This window comes from Suncus etruscus, chromosome 7 (genome assembly GCF_024139225.1).
Source record: "Suncus etruscus isolate mSunEtr1 chromosome 7, mSunEtr1.pri.cur, whole genome shotgun sequence".
NCBI classification, from domain to species: Eukaryota; Metazoa; Chordata; class Mammalia; order Eulipotyphla; family Soricidae; genus Suncus; species Suncus etruscus.
The window spans coordinates 118,915,532-118,937,888 of record NC_064854.1 but is presented as its reverse complement, the minus strand read 5'-3'; the positions used below and the strand labels follow the sequence as shown (position 1 = coordinate 118,937,888).

At 47.5% G+C, this 22,357-nt stretch overlaps 1 protein-coding gene across 1 annotated transcript in view; it reads right to left on the bottom strand.

The window, feature by feature from the left end:
* The window catches only part of LARS2 (leucyl-tRNA synthetase 2, mitochondrial), a 169,423-nt gene that overhangs the window by 10,104 nt on the left and 136,962 nt on the right, over positions 1-22,357 (bottom strand). The window contains exons 15-19 of the mRNA XM_049777333.1: positions 17,150-17,250; positions 14,764-14,946; positions 13,343-13,512; positions 9,226-9,303; positions 8,346-8,457 (exon numbers count right to left, since the gene is read on the bottom strand). Of these exons, the coding sequence (XP_049633290.1) occupies positions 8,346-8,457; positions 9,226-9,303; positions 13,343-13,512; positions 14,764-14,946; positions 17,150-17,250 (644 nt within the window). The remainder of the gene's footprint in view (positions 1-8,345; positions 8,458-9,225; positions 9,304-13,342; positions 13,513-14,763; positions 14,947-17,149; positions 17,251-22,357) is intronic.

Genomic DNA, 22,357 nt, shown 5'->3' with positions numbered 1-22,357 from the left:
TTTTAGCTTGTCTTGTGATCCAACCCAGCATGTTGTGGAGCAGCTGGACAGGGTGCCTGTGAGATGAAAGGGTCTTGGATATAAATGGTCTGGGCAGAAACTGCTACAAATTGTACTCTCCCCCAGAAAAAAAAAAAAAAAAAGAGGTAGCCAGGGCTAAGGTCTTGGAGGGATCAGAATGTTTATTTACAGTGATTGAAACCCTGCCAGCATCTCTCTACACAGATGGGCATCCTGCTTAGCAGGAACAACAAAAACTCACTTCCATGACCTTGTTTCAATGGAGGGTTTGTGCCCCTTCACTTGCTCTCTTGTGGGAGTACATACCTACTATTTGCCAGGCAAAACATCATCCCTTCACATGACACTGGTCAGGGCAGGAGCTGGGTTCAGAGAAGCACAGCAAAGTCTGGACAGAGGCGGGAAAAAGCCAGGCCCTGGCCCACTGCTAGTGGTCACCTCTGACTCACCCCAGGTCTTCCTCTCTTCTGGCAAGGCAGTTACTGGCCTTCCTATGAGCTAATGGCCATCACTTTCTCTTCTCTCCTACTCTGAGTCCATTATCCACAATGCCCACATCTCCAGTGAGGGTACTAGGGTATCTTGAGGGTTTGTAGATAAAGTCCTCTCCAGGGTCTGCCTCCATACCTGCCCTGCCCTGCCCAGTCTGTGCCCTGAACACATACAGTTGGGACCCTTGGACATTTTTTTTGTCTTTTGGGCCAGGAAAGTGGCCAGTGTCAGTGTGATATATGAATGACCTGAGTTAGAAAGTTATATGGAGGGGCTGTAGAGATAGCACAACGGTAGAGCATTTGCCTTGCATGCAATACACCCAGGATGGACGGTGGTTCAAATCCCGGCATCCCATATGGTCCTCTGAGCCTGCCAGGAGCTATTTCTGAGTGCAGAGCCAGGAGTAACCCCTGGGCCTCGGGTGTGACCCCCCCAAAAAGGGAACGTTATATGGAAAGTCACCCCTTTCTTGAAAATGACCCTATTCTGTATATGAGGCACACAAAGCTTCTGTCAAAAGAGGTACTAGGTTATAGATATTAAATGTCTTCACAGGTGAGAACAAAAAAAAAAGTCTCAAATTCATGCTATCAGACTGCTTAGAGCTAAGGGAATCCAGAACAAAGGACCAAATGGATGATTTCTGGCTTCACTTATGACATTTTCTGCATAATAAAAAAATCACAGCCACTCACATTGTGACAGTTTATAATTGCCCATGGCTGCCCCTAGAAGAGATTAACTATGGTCATAATTTGAGTGACATCCTGACTCAAGGAACCCTCCCTCCAATTCCTCTCCTTCCCTGAAATATCATGAGTGACCCTCCCTTCCTAAATTTCTCCTTGTCCTATATCTCTCTAACCTGGAAATTTGTTGACAGCTAAATTACTTTCTCTGATTCTTGAATGCATACTATTACTCAAGGAATCATTTCTTTTTTTATCTCTCTGACTTATGGTTTGAAGTCTTTTATTGCTGATCAGAACCAGCAATGCTCAGGGGTTACTCCTGGTTCTGCAATCAGTAATCTTATACTCTTGGTGGGCTCAGGGAACCATATGGGAGATGCTGAGAATTGAATGTGGGTCAGTTACATGCACAGCAAGTGCCCTACCTACGGTACTATCTCTGTGGCCCTTAGCTTAGTCTTTTCTGTTAAAATTAAACAAGACATCCAGATCAGGGTCTAGTATTCATGATCCTAATCAAGCACTTCTTGCAACATTCACTTCAGCCTTTACCCACATAACCAGCTTCACTGACAACAGCTTGAAGCACTAACACTGACACTTCACGACACTCATGCAGAAAATAGCAGTAAGGACATCAGTTTACTCTAACCACTCCTCCACCCCGCCCCTCTAGGATTTGTTTGCAATTTGGTTGAAATGAACTTTTTGTTTTCCTGGGGCCATACTTGTCATTGCCCAATGCTTACTCCTGGCTCTACACTCAGGGAATCACTCTTGGCATGGCTTAGAAAACCACTGTAGAAAAATAAAAATATCTAGAGAAACAGGAACAGAGCACCACACTTACAATAACTATTTTGTTTGGGGTGGGGGGAATGGCACACCCAGTGATGCTCAGGAGTTACTCCGGTTCTGCACTCAGGAATTTCTCCTGGTGCGGTTTGGGAGATCGATTATATGCGGTACTGGGGATCGAACCCTAGTTGACCATATGCAAGGCAAGTACTCGAGCCTCTGTATTATTTGTGTGTGTGTGTGTGTGTGTGTGTGTGTGTGTATTTTTGGGGTCCCACCCAGTGGCACTCAGGGGTTACTCCTGGTTCTGCACTCAGAAATTGCTTCTAGTAGGCACAAGGGTGAAGGGGGATACCATATGGGATGCTGGGATTCGAACCACCGTCCGTCTTGGATCAGCTGCTTGCAAGGCAAACACCCTACCGCTGTGTTATCTCTCCAGCCCCTACCCTCTGTATTATTGCTCCAGCCATCCCCTCTCCTTAATAACACCAACTCACATGCAGGAGCAGAAGTGTATAGGAAGCCAGATGTATTCCTCCCTCTATGGAAATGCCTGAAATAAGTATAGCTCAATCTGACCAGGAAGATCACATGGGGACAATTCACAGAACTTCTGTGATTACTCTGCCGACTCGTGTGTGTGTGTGTGTGTGTGTGTGTGTGTGTGTGTGTGTATGTGTGTCCAAGTTGTTTCATGTAACCACGAGCACAGTCAAGAGACCGTTAAGAGACCACAAGACTCCTCGTGTTCCTCGGGACATCACCACATCCTGTGGCCAGATCCTAAACCCTGGCAGCCATAGATATGTTTTCCAGATCTATAATCATGTTATTTTAAGAACGTCATTTCAAGTAGCCAGCCTTTTGAGATGGGCTTGAGTTCACCATGACTCCACTGAGAAACCTCCGGATCGTCTGTGACCATGAAGCAGTATCTTCAAGCTTAGAACCCCACTTATTTCCTGTTTGGTGGTTTTCTATTCTGTTACAAAGGAAACCTTGTATTTGATTTCAAATATGCAGAATTCTCCCCAGCAACCAGCCAACACCCTCATCTGGGCAGGGCAATCATCTGTTTCAGTAAACAGATGATAACTTTGTGAATTCAAAACTGGGGTCTTCAGACCCAAAGCTGGTAGAAGAAAAAAAGGTTTCCTCATTCTGGTAAAGTTTGCTAGATTTGTGTTCTGGTTTTCACTAATGATCTTCTCCTCTTTTGAGAATAAGAGAGAAGGTTTGAGGATTACTGGGTGTCAAGTATTTTGGGAGTCTTGGAAAGGCTTTGTTTTTCACCCAGTACATAAAAGGACTCCAAACCTCCCTGGAAAGACAAATTTCCTCTCTGTGAGAGACTCTCCACAGGACACCTGCTTTCCTGGAGAACTCTGGGAAGGGTCGCTTCTGAGGAAGGTCACTCAGGGTGTTCCTGCTATAGCCACTGAGGTGGCTTTTTTTTTTCTTCTTTTTCTCAAAGAAGAAAAAAGTGAAACCAGAAAGTTAAGTTTTCTAAAATATTAAAGACTATGAAAACTGACCAAAAGCTTGGGTCAAAAATGGTGGACAGGGTGAGAGGAGAGTAATGGCCTCTTTCACAAAGGACTTTCAATACTGCAGAAGCAGAAATAGTTTCTGTCCCCCTTGTCTGCTGAGGGCACCTGACCATATCTATGAGCGGACCATCAAGGTGTGCAACTATTCGTCAGAGGGTGACATAAATACATATATGGAGAGTTAGGGCACAAATGTTCCCCCCATTGGTTCTTTGAATTAAAAAAAAAAAGTTGTCATGGATATTCTGGAAGTAGGACAATGGGTGCTGGGCCATGCCAGCTGTCTTCAGGAGTGACCTCTGGTGGTGCTCAGGGATCACAGTTGGTGCTGGTTACACCCAAGCTAAGTGTGTTTCCCCTTGTACTGTTCTCCAGCCTGCTTTTAGGGATTTGTAAATCTCGAGGGAAGACCTTTGCACAGAAGGAAATGAACAGGCAACAATGCCCTAGGCTCAGAGCACCCTCCCGGAAATGACGGAGTAAGTAAGACTTTGGAGTCAAATCAAGAGTTCACTTCCACCCCCTCCTTATGAAAATACAGCTCCTGAGAGTCCCTAGCATGTTGCATGCAGGAAAAGTCATGGAGGTGGGTTTTAGCTGGGCTATTTCTATCACATTGTTTCAGAACTTGCCCTGTGGGAGAGCTCATGGCACATCCGATGGACAGACTAGTGGAAACAATATCAGACTTCTCTGACCCTTCCTGCCTCGCCACAAAGCCTGGAGGGGGGCCTGTCAGGATGGGATAACTGGAAACCCCACTTAGATGCGAAAGAAATGCCATGAAGGAGGTGGGGACAAGAACAGGAAGAGGATGAAAGGGAGGGGAACATATCTGAGGAAGAGAATTTATTACAAAACTCTGATTTGTATGTCTATTACAAATCTGATCAGTTTTGGGCTAGAAAGAGGACAGTGGGTAGGGTGGCTGCCTTGCAGGGGGCTGACATGGGTTCAATCTTTGGTAGTGCCAGGAGTGATCCCTCAGCACAGAGCCAGAAATGCCCCCCCCCCCAACAAACCAACTAAAGCAATCCATACATCAGAACAGTTTTCTTATGAAACTAAGTGTATCAATTTACAAGAATTATCTTTTTATACCTATTATCCATCTACATCAATTATCTTTTATAGCTACTCTTAAAAGGCACTGTCTTTTATAATGGAAGAACATAAACAAAACTTTCTGACAGACGTGGGTGCTAGCTGTAAACGCTGATAAAAATCCCACGTTGTCCACAATCTCCTGGCTGTCATTTCCATGATTCTCCAGCTCACTTCCTTTTCCCAGCCTCATACTGTGACTCTTGGCTTCCTCGCTTGTTAGAAACCTCTTCCTTGTGATATCAAGCACGGAGTTCCAATCCACAGGGAGTGAGATTTCATGGGGGTGGAACTGCTGAGTCAAATGAACTCACTTCCGATGTACTATTTCTAGAGTGATCTGGATTCCCCCATCAGTCCAACATCACTTTGTTGATCCTAGGCAGATGACTCAAAGCCAACCTGAGAATTTATGTGAGATCCCTGATTCTTTGTAGGCCACATTTTTACTTAATATGGTGATATTTCTAGGGGCAGCACCCTCCAAAACAGAAAGGCCTTCTGAGCCTTTATCTATACATGCCAGGGCCCTTTAAAGTCCAAAGGACTGAGTCTTACTGTGGAAGTCTTTATAAAGAAGGGACTCTTCTCACAGGCCACTCTAACACAACAACTGAAAAGTCTAAACTGTGGGGCCGGAGAGGTAGCATGGAGGTAAAGCGTTTGCCTTTCATGCAGAAGGTCATTGGTTTAAATCCCGGCATCCCATATAGTCCCCCGAGCCTGCCAGGAGCAATTTCTGAGCATGGAGCAGGGAGTGACACCTGAGCGTGCCGGGTGTGACCCCTCCCCCCCCCCAAAAAAAGTCCAAGCTCTAAAGGGAAATAAAGAGAGCCCTTTGAGGCTGGAGTGATAATACAGTGGGCAGGGCACTGATCTTGCATGAGGCTGACCTGGCTTTGATCTTCAGGGTCTCAAAGGACCCTGAGCACCACCAGAAGTGGTTCCTGAATGTAGTCTGGAATTCCTGAGTTTTGCTAAGTGTGGCACCAATACAAAACAGAACAAAACAAAAAAGAGCTCTTTAGATTTTAAGGAAAATAAGGTTTCTGGGCTTAAAAAAAAAAATCAAGGGGGAGCTGGAGAGATAGCACAGTGGTAGGGTGTTTGCCTTGCATGAGGCCAACCTGGAACGAACCTGGGTTCAATTCCCGGTATCCCATATGGTGCTCTGAGCCTGCCAGGAGCAATTTCTGAGCTCAGGAGTAACCCCTGAGCGCCACTGGGTGTGGTTTATAAACAAAAGCAAAAAATCATCAAGGCCTAGAGCTATAGTACAGTAGGTAGGACATTTGCCTTAAGTGCAGCCAAACTGGGTTCAATCCTGGTCTCCTGAGCCTAGCATGAGCGATTCCTGATTGCAGAGCCAGAATTAAACCTGAGCATCGCTGGGTGTGGCCCAAGCACCCCCTCTGCAAAGGAAAAAGAAAAAGACTGATAGGTACTCAAATGCTTCTGAAAAGAGCCATCTTTGCCTCCACTGAGAGTTAGGCTCTATGTGTAGGGGGTGGGGGGGCAGTTGAGGTGGAGGGTGGGACACCATCAAGCAAGAGAGATGTGGGTCATAGGACTCAATAGGCCTTTTTTTCATTTAGAGACTTGTCATCAGCAGGACAAATGCCACCACTTCTCTCTTATCTTTCTACTCACTTTTGTCTTTCAAAGACCATACTGGCAAATATATAGCCAGTGATTTCATCTGCAATAAGTGGTTGGTAGAGTTCATTTCAAGGCCTGCAGCTGAGGCCTCTGAAGGATTATTGTGAAGTCTCCTTAGAGGCTTTTCTTTTTTGGTTTTTGGGCCATACCTGGCGGTGCTCAGGGGTTCCTCCTGGCTGTCTGCTCAGAAATAGCTCCTGGCAGGCACGGGGGACCATATGGGACACCGGGATTCGAACCAACCACCTTGGGTCCTGGATCGGCTGCTTGCAAGGCAAACGCCGCTGTGCTATCTCTCCGGGCCCTCCTTAGAGGCTTTTAAGAGCAAAAGCACCAGGGCAGTGTGGCATTCTTGGATACCTGGATCGACTAAGCTAGTCTAAAATACCCACATGTCCACACCAGTATCAGGAGAGTTGCGAGGACAGGGTTTGGAGAGCCAGGTCATCATGAAGCCTCCCACACAGTCCTGCCTCCCTTGCCAGCCAGCTTCATATCCAGGCCATGGGAAAACCTTGGTGTGCTGGCACCTGCCAGGCAGGAACTGCTCTGGTCACCAGATCTGCACTTTCCTGAGTGGAATGAGATTCAGCTTGGATGGATGACTTAATAGTCAATCAAATCTGTTCTTCACACTATGTTAGAAACTAAAAACTTCCAGGTAGTTCTGTTTTAAAATCAATGTTATTCTTAAATATATATATATATATATATTTATATGTATATCTTTTTGGGGGTGGGGAGCAGGTCTATTCAGTGATGGCTCAGGACCTACCTCTGTACTCATGAATCACTCAGGGTGATTAAACTTGGATCAACTGCATGCAAGGCAAATTGCACCACCTGCTGTACTATCACTCTGGCCCCATTAAAATGAATTTTTAAAAACAGATAAGGTTGAAACAATAGTACAGACGGTAGAACACTTGTTTTTTTGTTTTTGTTTCTTTTTAATTTTTGGGCCACACCCAGTGTCGTTCAGGGGTTACTCCTGGCTATGCGCTCAGAAATCGCTCCTGGCTTGGGGACCAAATGGGATACCGGGGAATCAAACTGTGGTCGGTCCTGGGTCAGCTGCGTGCAAGGCAAATGGCCTACCACTGCGCCATTGCTCTGGCCCCAGTAGGGCACTTGTTTTATACAAATTGAACCCTCCCCTGGGTTCAGTCCCTGGCACCCCATATGGTCCCCCCCTCCCCAAGGCCTACCAGGAGTAATCTCTGAGCATGTCAGGCCTGTCCCCAAAATAAACTAAAAAAATCCATAAAACAAAACAAGCAAACAAAAATAGATGATTAAAAGGGGGAAAAAAATGAACAATTAAAGAAACAGTTGCTTTAAGCAGGGGCCAAATAATTTCATGAAAGAAAAAAAGAACAGATGTGTCTAATAGTGGCCTCTGGAATTACTAATAGGGCTTGTTCTTAAGAGACTAGCCAAGATAGATTTAAGTACATTGTACACCTGCACTGCCTTATGCTTTTACTAAACTCAGGACTTCCAGTCAGGAAATAGAGGGCCCTCTCTCCATGCTTGTGCCTCAGAATCCAGGAGTTGGTTGCAGAGAAGCTGTGCAGCCATTTCTGAGAGCTCCAGAACCAAGATCCCCCAGAGGACAAGTGGGTTGGGGTGCCCAAACTTTGCCCACATGAGAATCATGTGGTGAGATCCACAACCTTTCCATGTCTGATTCTGTAATGAATGCTTGGCAGAAAGGGCAGAATCACAGTCAAAATAGATCAACTCTGACATCTGCATGAGCCTTCCAGATGCCCCTTTTCACCAGTGAACAAGTAGAACCTATAGATATTTCCACTCCAGAAAATGTGGACACCACAGGGGACTGAGTTATGAAAAAGAAAGTTGGGCGTCTTTCCTATGTCTAAGGTAACCCTGTGGGAGACATAAAGCCAAGCGCGAAGCTGACATCAAAGGCCAGGCACAGATACCAGAGGGCTGAGGGTACCTGATGTTGAGCCTGAACGCATGGTTGGTCCCTGTAAGACAAAGACCCCTCACCTACCTGCCCAGAGCTCAGAGGTGATGTGGGGGGCCATGGGAGCAGTCATCACCAACAGAGCACACAGAGCATCCTCAAACTCGGGGCTGTGCAGCACGACTCGCTGAGAGGCTTGCTGAGGAGAGAGAGAATAACAGGGTCAGTGCACTGTAGCAGGCCAGGGGAGAAGGCCAGGAATGCCTCAGGTTCAGGGGGAACTTTGAATACAACTCTGAACAGAATCATCTACTACTGGGGACAAAGAACTATCTCCATGTCACAGGTGCACTCTCAGAAGCTGCGGCAAACAGGTGCAAACAGGGGGTGGAGAAATAGCGTAGTGGTAAGGCATTTGCCTTGCATGTGGCCAACCCAGGATGGATCCAGTTTGATTCCTGGCATCCCATATGGTCCCACGAGCTTGCCAGCAGTGACTTCAGAGCACAGAGCCAGGAGCATCGCCGGGTGTGGCCCCAAAACCAATAAATAAATAAGTAAATAAACTAAAAAACAAACTAAACAACAACAATAACAGAACAAAGATGCAGACAGAACATCCCCTGCCTGTGGTAGCTATAGTTGCTCATCACTCGATGTGATGGATGACAAAGCAACTGAGGATGAGTGTTGGCTCTGTTCTGTCACGTTATCCAGACACTACATGAAACCACCTTCGGCACAAGGTCTTCCCCTGAAAAGATGGACAGATGGACTTGAAACAGACCATCTGGCTGTCCAATGTGACTGTGATCTGGAGAAATTCTGCCACTGTGAGTCTCTAGAGTTGCATTAAGGTGATGAGACTGTTGCTGATCCTGGCCTTCGCCACTTCCCTCTGTACCTGGAAACCCCACTTCCTCCTCTGCCATCAGCCCACAATAAGGGCAGACAACAGGCCACTCACCAAGAGGGCAGAGCTGAGTCCCATCAGATGAGAAATGGCAGAGTTGAGTGAGAAGTCCTCTGTGAAGTGGGAGGTCACCTGTGGACAAAAAAAAAACATAAATGACTTACATTAAAAATTCCTTCCGGGCCCGGAGAGATAGCACAGCAGCGTTTGCCTTGCAAGCAGCCGATCCAGGACCAAAGGTGGTTGGTTCGAATCCCGGTGTCCCATAGGGTCCCCCGTGCCTGCCAGGAGCTATTTCTGAGCAGATAGCTAGGAGAAACCCCTGAGCACCACTGGGTGTGGGGCCCCCCCCCCCAAAAAAAAATCCCTTCCACTGGGGCCAGAGCGGTGATAGGGTGTTTGCCTTGCATGTGGATGACCCAGAACGAACCTGGGTTTAATCCCCAGCATCTCATATGGTCCCCCTAGCCAGGAGCAATTTTCGAGTGCATAGCCAGGAGTAACCTGAGTGTCACCAGGTGTAGTGCCCCCCCCCAAAAAAATCCCTTCCACTGTCTACGAACAGCTAGACTCGCACTTACTTAACATAATTTACTGGGATTAGATGAATGTCACTTAAGATATTTATGAATATCTTCACTCACTGAGGCAGACACTGTATTTCAATGGCATAAAAATTAAAAAAAAATTCAAGGTCACCGATGTTCTTTCTCCTCTGGGCCAATCCTGTCAAACCTGGGACTGTCTGTGTGGGATTCCTAGAAGATGCAAACAGGACACAATCACCCTCTTACTGCACTTGGCCACAGGGCAGAGCTAGGTTGTTTAGATTCTTTGTACCAAAGGGGAAAAAAAACGATACTTGTGTCTTAAAGATGATTTTGCTCCCTTTAAAAGCACTAATTTTTCTAGACCCATTAGAAACATTGCAGTATATTTGTGAGTAGCATAGTTTTAAAGTCCTCTGAGCAAGCGTGCAGAACTTGAAACAACGTGTGCATGTTGCCTTTCTAATGGTTTAATAAAGTTGATGACTAGCTTTAATATTATACCTTTATTTTTTATTAGAATAGTTATTTTTAGCTTAGACCTAATTATTTTCATTTTTTTACTGACTGAAACAGAGTAAAATAGTGTCAAAAGGCTGGAGACATAGCACAATGGGTAGGGCACTTACATTGCATGCAGCCGACATGAGTTTGATTCCCATGCCTGACAGGAACCACTGAGCACCGCTGGGTGTGACTCCCAAACCAGAATGTCTGCATTAAAACTTGTTTTTAAAAATCTTATCTTGGGTCCAGAGTGATAGCACAGTGATAAGCTGTTTGCCTTGCATGCGGCCAACACAGGACGGACCCTAATTCAAATCTTGGCATCCCATATGGTCCCCTGAGCCTGCCGGGAGTGATTTCTGAGCACAGAACCAGGAGTAAACTCTGAGCATGGCCGGGTGTGGTCCAAAAACCAAAAAAAAAAAAAGTTCTCTAGAATTATGTATATTAAACTAAGACTCAAGTTTTCAGTTTGTACCTCCTGGTATGTCTATGTAAGATGCCAATTTTTATGTATTATTGAAGTTTCAGATGCTTTATAGCCCAGGTTTTGTGAGCCTCAGATACAGCTAGATTATGAATGAAATAAATGGCAGTTGAAGCTATGTTAAAAAAAAAAAAAGCAAGCAGGGGCCAGAGAGAAAGCACAGCGGTAGGGTGTTTGCCTTGCATGAGGCTGGATGGTGGTTCAATTCCTGGAATCCCATATGATCCCCCACACCTTCCAGGGATGATTTCTGCGGGCAGAGATAGGAGTAACCTCTGAGCGCTGCAGCCGGATGTGACTCAAAAACTAAAAACAAAAACTAAAAACAAACAAACAAACAGGAGAGGGAATAGGGAGGTTCCTTTCTCTATGGTTCTGTGCCTAGAACTCAGAGGTTTGTACTAGGTGGGCCAAGGGTCACTTCACTTTTGGAATTTTTGGAAATGTGGGATTAACCTAAGAACACTAATATGATTTGTCAGCTTCCTCGTGTGTGTGTGTGTGTGTGTGTGTGTGTGTGTGTGTGTGTGTGTGTGTGTGTTGTGTGGTGAACACGGGTAAAATATGGAAGGACAGCACATCATTAAGATGCCAAGCATTTTTCAACTTGTTGCAATAACCCAATTCTCTTATCTGATAGAACCCAGGAACTGGTCAAATCTAAAGAGGAAATATGTGGTATAAAAACAATCATTCAGGCATCACTCACATCGCTCAGTTCAATTCCCAGAGCTGTTTATCTGCTCTGCTGTGGAGAATGGAAATAAAACTGAAGACGTGTCACTGAAGGAGAAGAGGCTGGCCCCGGGCCACTTCCGGTCCATCAACCAGAGGCAACTAATGAGGCTTCACGGGTTCAGTGGTTAGAGCCAAGATAGCACCAGGTTCGTTTACTCTAGGCATCTATTGCAGCAGCAACTTTTGCATCAAACCAGCATGAGAACAATAGGGAAATCTGATACCCTATTAGAAAATGGCTTTGAATTTCTAATTACCTTCTTTCCAAGATGTAAGATTCTCTTTTTTTTCTGATTTTTTCTTTTTTGGGCTACACCTGTGAGGCTCAGGGTTTACTCCTGGCTATGAGTTCAGAAATTGCTCCTGGTTTGGGGGACCTTATGGGACGCCAGGGGATCATACAAGGTAATGCTCTACTGCTTGCGCCACTGCTCTGCCCTGAAGAATCCTCTTGATCCACCCAGTAATATTTTTGTTTGTTTTTGGTTTTTGGGTCACACCCGGCAGCGCTCAGGGGTTACTAATGGCTCTATGCTCAGAAATGGCTCCTGGCAGGCTTGGGGACCATATGGGATGCCGAGATTTGAACCATCACCCTTCTGCATGCAAGGCAAATGCCTTACCTCCATGCTATCTCTACAGCCCCATACCCAGTAATATCTTAAAAAGGGATATTTCTGGGCCCGGAGAGATAGCACAGCGGTGTTTGCCTTGCAAGCAGTTGATCCAGGACCTAAGGTGGTTGGTTCGGATCCCGGTATCCCATATGGTCCCCCGTGCCTGCCAGGAGCTATTTCTGAGCAGACAGCCAGGAGTAACCCCTGAGCACCACCAGGTGTGGCCCAAAAACAAAAACAAAAACAAAAACGAAGGGGCCGGAGAGATAGCATGGAGGTAAGGCGTTTGCCTTGCATGCAGAAGGTCATTGGTTCGAATCCCGGCGTCCCATATGGTCCCCCGTGCCTGCCAGGAGCAATTTCTGAGCACGGAGCCAGGAATAACCCCTGAGTACTTCCGGGTGTGACCCAAAGACCACAAAAACAAAAACAAAAACAAAAACGAAAACAAAAAAAAAGGGATATTTCTTTAAAAATTTAAATATTTATTTAAAATTAAAATAAAAAAATGAAATATTTATTTAAAAGGGATATATCTGGAGAGGCTATGTTATTATGGCAGATTTTGAGATTCACTTTTTCTTTAGGGATTGTGATCCATGAATGAAATAATAATAATAATAATAATAATTCTCGTATCTGCTCTGTCCTTATTTAGCTGTGCAAATTTCTGGAAGACAATGAGTCCCTCTGTGCCTCAGGAGGAGGGAAAAAAGAGGATATTTTCACACATCCATACCTAAAGTTTTGTTTGTATGGATTTAATATGTAGCATGCAACCTGCCAGATCCTGCAGCCTCCATATCCTGGGTTTAGTTCTGTGGCTGTATGTGAGGAAAAGGGGCATGCAGGGAGCTCCTGAGCTCTGGGATAGATCAAGGATAGGCAGCATAAGTGGCAGCCATTCCTTAGAGCTGTTCCCAATAGAATGTCTGTCCCAGGGCCAGAGTGGTGGCACAACTGGTAGGGCGTTTGCCTTGCATGCTCTAACCTAGGACGGATCGCGGTTGGATCCCCTGGCGTCCCATATGGTCCCCCAAGTCAGGAGTAACCCCTGAGCATCACTGGCTGTATCCCAAAAACAAAAACAGAAAAACAAAAAAGAATGTCTGTCCCATTTCTCTACTGTGCGAACGATGGAAAGGCAGGAGATTGAGGATTTAAGGCCAGTGATTCTCGCCAGCATCTGTGTGGAAGCAGACCCCGGAGGCCCACTATGGCACAAGGGCCTCTTCTGTGACCCACTCCCCAAGGGTCGCCTAAGAGCGACTGACCTGAGAGATGACCGAGTTCTTGTATTCCCAGAGCTTCTTGGCCTCAGCTTTCTCCTGGCTACTCAGCAGTGGTGGCTTGGGCAGCTCCCCAGAAGCCCGGGCCTCAATGAACCGGGTCACCAAGGACCACAAACGCTGCTGCCATCTCAGCACCCCGGGGAGAGCATCGGCTGAGAGGAAAGTGGCACATAGGACAATAGGTTATTTGGCTGTACAGCAGGTCCCCTTTTCTGCAGATGTTCACACTGAGACCCCTAGAGTATACCTGAAGCTCTGGGCAGTACTGATTCCTAGGTTTACTCCATTTTCCCCTCTTCATGTACACCTATAACACAGTCTAATTTTTAGGAGTTCAAGGGGTGGGTAGCTCAGTGGTGAGACCAACAAGGCTAAGAGTTCACCACCACCACCCCCAGTACTACTCTGCTTGTCCAGGGGAAGTCCCAGAAGCTCTGCCTTTGAGGTCCCAACTCTGGTGCTCCATAACACGTGTACAAGCCTGGAAGGACACTGCAACCAAAGTGTGCTTGAGCACCCCACAACTAAGGTGTGTGAGCACCACCAATTATCTTTGGTTCTCAGGCCACTGGGCTGAGAATTCTGATGGCCGGCCATAAAGCAGGACCTTCTGGAAGACTTGTAAGAAATAGCTACTTTGGCTGCATCTAAATGTCTCCATGGAAGGTTCCAGTGACTTTGAGGTAGCCAGTTCTAAGAAGAGTTCCTAGGATAATTGTACTGTTTCTAGCTGGAAATGGGGACCAGGATGGCTGTGCCAATGCTATTTCTCACTGACCATCTCACAGAGGGTCTGTGATAGCACACGGAGTTTCCTAGCATGGAGTCTCCTCTTCCCATGACAACACTTGGGGCAGTCCCTGCCCAGAAACAGGGAGGACTGAGGGATAGTTTCTTTTCAGACAGCCAGAGACCTGAGGTAACTTTGCCTCACAGCATGTGAGATCTCAAAACTTGGGTGAGACATCCTGACAGGGCTGATTTACTCTCTGGGTTCTGCTGTGGATGACCAAAGAGGTCACAGGTCACACCAGGACCAGGTCCATTGAGGTCTGTGGATTGGTGAGGGGGTGATGACACTATTTCAGAAAAAGCCAATGAGGGTAGATCAAGAGGGAATGGCCTGCCTCAGAGAAGTCTGGCTCTGAAAGTGGGGTCCTCAGAGATCCTGCAGCCGGACATTTAAGATTAAGGCTTGCTGGAGACAGGTCTGGGGTGAGGACTGGGATCCTACCCTTCTTTCCAGAACATGGACCTGAGAATTCTAGAAGCTGTGGTGCAAACCAGGCCTGGATGAGTAGAGCTGCAAATAGAATTCGCAGGTCTTTAGCAGAGACATTTCCTTTCCTGAGTTCTATCCGAGGTGGGCTGGTGGGGCAAGGCAGGAAGCGGAAGTGACTTACTCTTCACATCCCACAAGATATCCTTCTCTGGGGGGGCGGCAAAAAGGATGTAGAGGCGGACAGTGTCGATGCCGTACTGCTCCACCACTTCCTCGGGGTCCACCCCGTTGTACTTGGACTTGCTCATCTTCTCCCACGTCACCTCCAGCGTCTCTCTTGTCTGCGCATGAACAGGTATGGGACCTAGGCAACCAAGAGGGCATGTCACTGCGGGGAGAGCAGGTCTGAAATGGCTCTAGGAAACTAGGCACCCCTCAGCGACACCATGGGCTTGGTCCCACCACAAGAAAGCAAAAGATCACAGGAAAAGCAGGCTGCATGGATGTGTCGGTGTCCTGGGGCTTGCAGAGGTAATTTTTACATTATACTGTAGCTCATTAAGAGTGTGATAATAGCAGGACTAAGACAAGCTTTAATTAAAAATAATTTATGAGGAGCTGGAGACATCCTTTGTAGTAGTGCACCTGGCTGTCTGCGGAAGGCCCTGGGCTCACTCGGCAGTACTGCAATAAAACAACAAAACAAAACAAACCCACAATTGCGCTGGTCCGGGTTACACTGGGGCTTGGAGTGGGAAAAGTCTTCCTAGTTAGAGGTGAAAGGTTTAAAGCGTAGATAGAGCCCAGCGTACATATGAGCTTCTTTATCCATGAATCTCCCTCTTGAGATGTGGACTTTCTGACTTTCATGACAGGTTGTGTACTGGAGATCTCTCTTCTTTGGGGAAGCCTAAGTTCTCTCTTGTGTTACTCTTTTATTTTGGTTTTTGGGTCACACCCAGCAGTGCTCAGGGGTTGTTACTCCTGTCTCTAGGCTCAGAAATCGCCCCTGGCAGGCACAGGGGACCATATGGGATGCCGGGATTCAAACTGGTATTCTGGATGTAAGGCAAACCGCCCTACTTCCATGCTATCTCTCCGGCCCCTCTTGTGATACTCTTTCTCTTCTTATCCATTCACCCATCCCAGTACCTCCAAATAAAACCCGTTTTTACTTTAAAATAAAGGGAATAAAAAAAGAAGTATTGAAGCCCTCTCTCAGCAGGTGTGATCCTGGGAGACTTATAAACATATTTCAGGCTCAAGGCAGCAAAGACCACACACCCTGGTGCAGGGACCTCCTCTATCAGGGACCCACAAATCAGGCTCCCTGGGTCAGGATCTTTTCTAGGGTCCTGATGGGGCAGCACTGCCAAGACAGATGCCCCTGTCCCTTTTCTCCTATGGACCATGCAGCCCTTCCAACAATAGGAACTATATATGCCACTTTCACGGGCATTTCAAGACTCCTCTCCCACTCAAGGGCTCAGTTGGGGGTGGAGGTTGCCTGCCTGTTGGGTGTTGTGGAGTTGCCCCAGGTCCATCGACTGTGTACTGTTTTTCCTAGGTATAAATGTCAAATTACTGGGGGCTTCTCACTGTGCTCTCTCTGCACACCCACTTGGTTTATGCCCTGACATGCCATTTGTTGTATTTGTGTGTTGGGTGTGTACAATCCATCTTCCTCAAGCCTAAAGCCTAAACCAGGAGCAAGAGAGTGAGGGAAACCTGAAAGAAGAGGGACTGCCATCTGGGTGTCAAGGAGAAATGGTTGTTGGGAGGAAAAAGAAGGGAGGCCTGAGGTTAAGAAATGTACTTCTGGGCCCAGAGAGATAGCACAGCGGTGTTTGCCTTGCAAGCAGCCGATCCAGAACCTAAGGTGGTTGGTTCGAATCCCGGTGTCCCATATGGTCCCCCGTGCCTGCCAGGAGCTATTTCTAAGCAGACAGCCAGGAGTAACCCCTGAGCATCGCCGGGTGTGACCCAAAAACAAACAAAAAATAAGAAATGTACTTCTAGGGCCAGAGAGAGATAGCATGGAGGTAGAGCGTTTGCCTCGCATGCAGAAGGATGTTGGTTCAAATCCCGGCATCCCATATGGTCCCCTGAGCCTGCCAGGAGCTATTTCTTAGCATAGAACCAGGAGTAACCCCTGAGCTCTGCTGGGTGTGACCCAAAAACCAAAAAACCAAAAAAACAAAACCCCCCCAAAACCCAAAAGAAACGTCCTTCTAGGCCTCATGAATAGAGGTGGGGGGACATGAAAGCACCCCAACCTAGGGCAGACACTTCTGGGGCATAAAGGGCTCTGTCCTATCCTTGGAATGGACTTTCAAACATAAGCTAGGATGGAGGGCTTCTGTACTGACAAAGATGAGAACATTGATTTTTTTCCCCTTTGGTGGGTAGGGTGTGGGGTAGGCCACATCTGGCAGTGCTCAGGGCCCACGTGGTATCAGGTATCAAACCTCAGATTCCTACATGCAAAACATGTGTCACGCCCTTTGACCAATCAGTTTTGAAGGCTCTGGAAATCTTGAAATCTGGAAATCTTCCGCCCACCTCACCTGTGAGATCTACTTCCTCTCTCCGAAGATACCGTCCAGACGGTAGGCGAAATGTCTGCCCCTTGATGAGGCCTTGAGCCAGCAGCTTATGGAAAGGTTCTCTGAGAAAACAGGAGAAAAAGGAAAAGGGTGGGTCAGGGAGCTGAAGCACCCAGAAAACAGCCCAGCTCTTTCCCTGTGGTGGTAGTGGCAGCTGGGTATGAGTTCACGCATGGATCCAGGGGGGTAGAGACGTTGGCACTGGAGGATATTTTCCAAGAAGGGAAAAACCCCAACACAATAGTTAACATCCAAATGGAGACATGACGGATTTCTAAGACCTCATTCAAACCATTCCGTCATTTGATGCTGTTGGGCCCAGCACGCCACAGGCTTAATTCGGAAGAAATCCCCGCGTGTAAGGGCACAAAAGCCAGCCCCCCATTGTTGAGGCCTGAAAGCCCATCTAAACAATGAACTCCTGTGACTCATAAAGCTGTCCTCCCCCTCCAACTCCCCCTAGGTGATCATCCCGACGATGATGGTGACAGGACACACATGACATACACTGACGTCTCTTTGGGCTGCAGTTCATGTAGCAGCAAGTTCCCAGACAAAGTCTCCTGTTTTTGTTTCCATAGGCAGGTCTGAGGGACTTGGGCCCAGCAGCCCGGGGTATGATCATGGTGGCCAAAGAGGCAACCCAGGTGCTTGATGTCTACAGATCGATCACTCAGGCCAGATTTAGGCCTGTACTTTCCTCAGGATGCTCAAACTGAGCAAGTGCTTCTCTCACCTTCTTGGACTCTCTTCTCAGCACTCTCCTCTGGAGCTCACATAGTTGTGTGGCTGTGCCATGCTCCCTTATGCCCTCTGCCCTCTGCCAGGGATCTCAGAGAATCAGAACTCTCCATCAGCACAGAGCTCAGGCTCCTGCGGGCCCACCCTTAAGCCCTTCACACAGCTGCTAGCTGTCCTATGTGCGTGTGACCAGGCTGCACTGCCCAGTGAAGACTCGTCCCCCAGAGAGCAAGGGCTGTTCTTATTCTGTCCCCCACTTGTAGTACCTTCACTGAGAACCTTTAAGAAATATTCAAAACACAGAGGAGTGGAGGAACAAGTGTGAATGCATGGAAAGCTGGATGGAGGGAGTGGACGGAGAAGGGGATAAACTGGATCCTCAGGAATAAAGTTGACTGAATGGATTAAAACCAGCAGAAAGGCTCCAGAAGGGGCTGGAGTGGTGGCTCAGGCAGTAGGGCGTTTGCCTTGCACATGCTAACCTAGGACAGACCGCGGTTTGATCCCTGGCATCCCATATGGTCCCCCAAGCCAGGGTGATTTCTGAACGCATAGCCAGGAGTATCCCCTGAACGTCACTGGGTGAGGTCCCCCCAAAACAAAAATAAAAACAAAAACAAAAAAAGGCTCCAGAAGGGGTTGGGGGGCTGGCGAGGTGGCGCTAGTAAGGTGTCTGCCTTGCAAGCGCTAGCCAAGGAAGGACCGCGGTGCGATCCCCCGGCATCCCATATGGTCCCCCCAAGCCAGGGGCAATTTCTGAGCGCTTAGCCAGGAGTAACCCCTGAGCATCAAACGGTGTGGCCCAAAAAACCAAAAAAAAAACACCAAAAACCAAAAACAAAAAACCCAAAAAATAAACCAACAACAAATAAACCTCCCCAAAACAGAAGGGGCTGGGCTCTCATAGTTATCAAAGGTTTAACACTGCCACCTTCCAGGAACAGACAGAATTGCAGCCTGCTGGATTTAGCATTAAATCCAGTCATTCTAAAGCAGTCAATTCTTTCTTTTACTTTTCCATCTACTCTTACTCTGTGCCTTCCTGCAACTGAAATATAGCATCACATATATTCAAATTTCATCAAGATGAATCTTTTCTTTTCTCACACCCCTCAAGATGAATCTTAATGATCAACAACCCGCCTATGTAGCCAGTGCCCAGGTCAATACAAGCAGAATGTGACCTCGCCATCTCCTAAGACACCATCTCCCCTCCACAGGCACAGCCTGACCCTGCCAATACCTCCCATCAGCTCTGCCTGTTTCAAAACTACTTCTGGGGGCTAAAGCGGTGGTGCAAGCGGACAGACTGTGGTTCGATCCCCCGGCGTCCCATATGGTCCCCCAAACCAGGGGTGATTTTTTGAGTGAATAACCCTGAATGTCACCAGGTGTGGTCCAAAAAACCAAGGAAAACAAACCATTTTGGAAAGCGGGATCTCAGGGCTGAGTCCTCATTGCGGGCTCATTCCAGAACACAAACCAGGGGCTTCCTCAGAGCTGCTCGTTACATCAGCAGCCGACCTTCATCTGTGAAAGGCCAGCAAATTCATAGGTGACGGACACTGGGATCTCCTTAGGCTCAAGGTGCTCATGGGAACAGGGATGGTCCTTAGCCTCAAGAGACACCAACCATACCACCAAAGGCCCATGGCTGCCATTTAGGTTGATTCAGCCTAAGCTCAGATGCCTCAGCACCTTTGATCAGGAAGTGGCTGCCAGGAGAAAGTGATCAATCACTCATTCGTTGATGGCTCACACAAATAGGTCAAGGCCTGATCCAGGCAGTGGGGCTGTGACAGTGGCCAAAGCAATGGCCTTGTCCTAAAACTTAAGGACTAGGCCGGGCGGTGGCGCTGGAGGTAAGGTGCCTGCCTTACCTGCGCTAGCCTAGGAGACGGACCGCGGTTCGATCCCCCGGCGTCCCATATGGTCCCCCAAGCCAGGAGCGACTTCTGAGCGCATAGCCAGGAGTAACCCCTGAGCGTCACCGGGTGTGGCCCAAAAAACCAAAAAAAAAAAAAAAAAAAAAAAAAAAACTTAAGGACTAGAACCCAAGTCCATGACCCATGTAATTTCTTTATTCACTTACACAACATAAAAAAATAGTACTTGGCAAACGGGTGTAACCAACTGAGAACCATTTGTCATAGAGACTGTGGACAGTAGGAGGTGATACAAGCAAGTGAATCGGTCTCGACAGATTTGAAGCAGAGGCTTCAAACTTCAAACTCAGAGGGCATCAAAGGGAGGGGCATTGTGCAGGCCTCTGCCTGCAGGGGGCGCTATATGTCTTCAAGGTCAAGTATACAAATTAGCACTCTCTTTGCTTAGTCAGTTTTCTTCTTCCTCTTCTTCCTCTTATTTATTTATTTGGTTTTTGGGCCACACCAGGTGACGCTCAGGGATTACTCCTGGCTATGCGCTCAGAAGTTGCTCCTGGCTTGGGGGACCATATGGGACACCGGGGGATCGAACCGCGGTCCGTCCAAGGCTAGCGCTGGCAAGGCAGGCACCTTACCTTTAGCGCCACCGCCCGGCCCCTCAGTTTTCTTCTTCCTCTTCTTCCTCTTATTTATTTATTTGGTTTTTGGGCCACACCAGGTGACGCTCAGGGATTACTCCTGGCTATGCACTCAGAAATTGCTCCTGGCTTGGGGACCCTATGGGACACCAGGAATTGAACCCAGGTCCGTCCTGGGTCAGCTACTTGGGAGGCAAACGCCCTACCAATCGCTATCGCTCTGGCCCCTAGAGCCATGTTTTCTGGTTTTTGGAGGTGGCTTCTGGTGGTGCTGGTAATCAAACCCAGTGTTCATACTACCTTCCCAGCGTATTTTCTTAATAGTTTGGATGGAACTGATTCAGAAAACTCTAACTGTGCCCACTGGTTATTTCTTTGAGAAAGGAAGGAAGGATGTGGAAAAAAAAAAAAGGTTGAACCTGAGGGCAGGGTAAAGAGAGTTTCTAACTACAGAAAAAAACAAAGGACATACATAGACTGATGGGCTATTTCAAGCCCATATAAAAACCATTATAGGGGGCTAGGGGGCCTAAGTGATAGCATAGTGGTAGGACATTTGCCTTGCATACAGCTGAACTGGAATGGACCTGGGTTCAATCCCTGGCAGCCCATATGATCCCCTAAGCTTACCAGGAACAATTTCTGAGCACAGAGCCAGGAGTAACCCGAGTGCCTTCAGGTGTGGCCCCAAAACAAACAAACAAACAAACAAACAAGCAGAAAAGCCCCTAAAAATCATTATAGGGGCTGGAGAAATAGGACAGTGAATAGGGCACTTGCTATACATACATTCGACCCTGTTGTCTTAATTAATTAATGATGGGGCTGGATGGAAGTGGATGCCATCTGAGGGTCCAGGGTTCAGGTCCCTGTTCGGGAGCCATTATGTAGCATTAAATAATTAACAATGGAGCTGGATGGCGATGGATGGATTTCTCTCTGCCATCCCAAGCCACGTGGCTCCGCAACCCCCCATCCAGCCGGCATTAGCATTAGCGGGTCCAAGGCCCAGGTGAAAGGCGGAATCAAGACTCACTCACAGGCAGGCATCAGGAAGCATCAGCTTTATTCATCCTATCCACCACATGTGTGGTCTCTATCATAACCTTTCAAGCATTCAGCCATACTTAGCTAGCCCTGCATCTTAATTCCTTTCAGCCATCTTCCTTTGACCTCTTGCACGTAAGGTCACACCTAATATTCAGTTCCCAAGACCCCTCCCAGAAATGGGCGGGTCTCAGATAGGTACACCTACACGACCCACGTTAGATTCTCAAACAAAGACCACTGGGAGTAATCCCTAAACTCAGAGCCAGGAATAAGCACTGAGGACAGTGGGGTGTGGTTCTCAAACCAACAATAATAATAAAAAAAAAATCATTGTGGGGCTAGAGTGGTAGCACAGCGGTAGGGCATTTGCCTTGCATGTGGCGGACCCAGGATGGACGCGGGTTTGACCTCCGGCATTGAATAAGGCCTCCCAGCCCAGGAGTGACTACTGAGCACAGAGCCAGGAGTAATCCCTAAGCACTGCTGGGTGTGACCCCACCCCCCGCAAAGAAATTACTGTATACAAGAAATATACCAATGAAAATGTGCTCAGACCTCACCTGAGCATTAAGGAGTCAGCAAGAATAGTGCCAACCTATTGATGAAGCCCACAGGCCCCAGTGCCCACTGTCCTGACCTGGTCCGGTAACAGTGCTCTCTCCAGAAAGAAGAAAACAAGAAGCTGTGAATCTCTCCAAGATCATTTGATCATTTCTAGCTTGGCCTTTAGAAACTAAATTTCACCTGCCCCATCTTCCAGGCTTGTGTCCAAACCCAACCTGTGCACCGACTTAGTTGGTTTCTTTTCTTTTCTGGGGGGCCACACCTGGAGGCAGTCAGGGCTTACCCCTGGC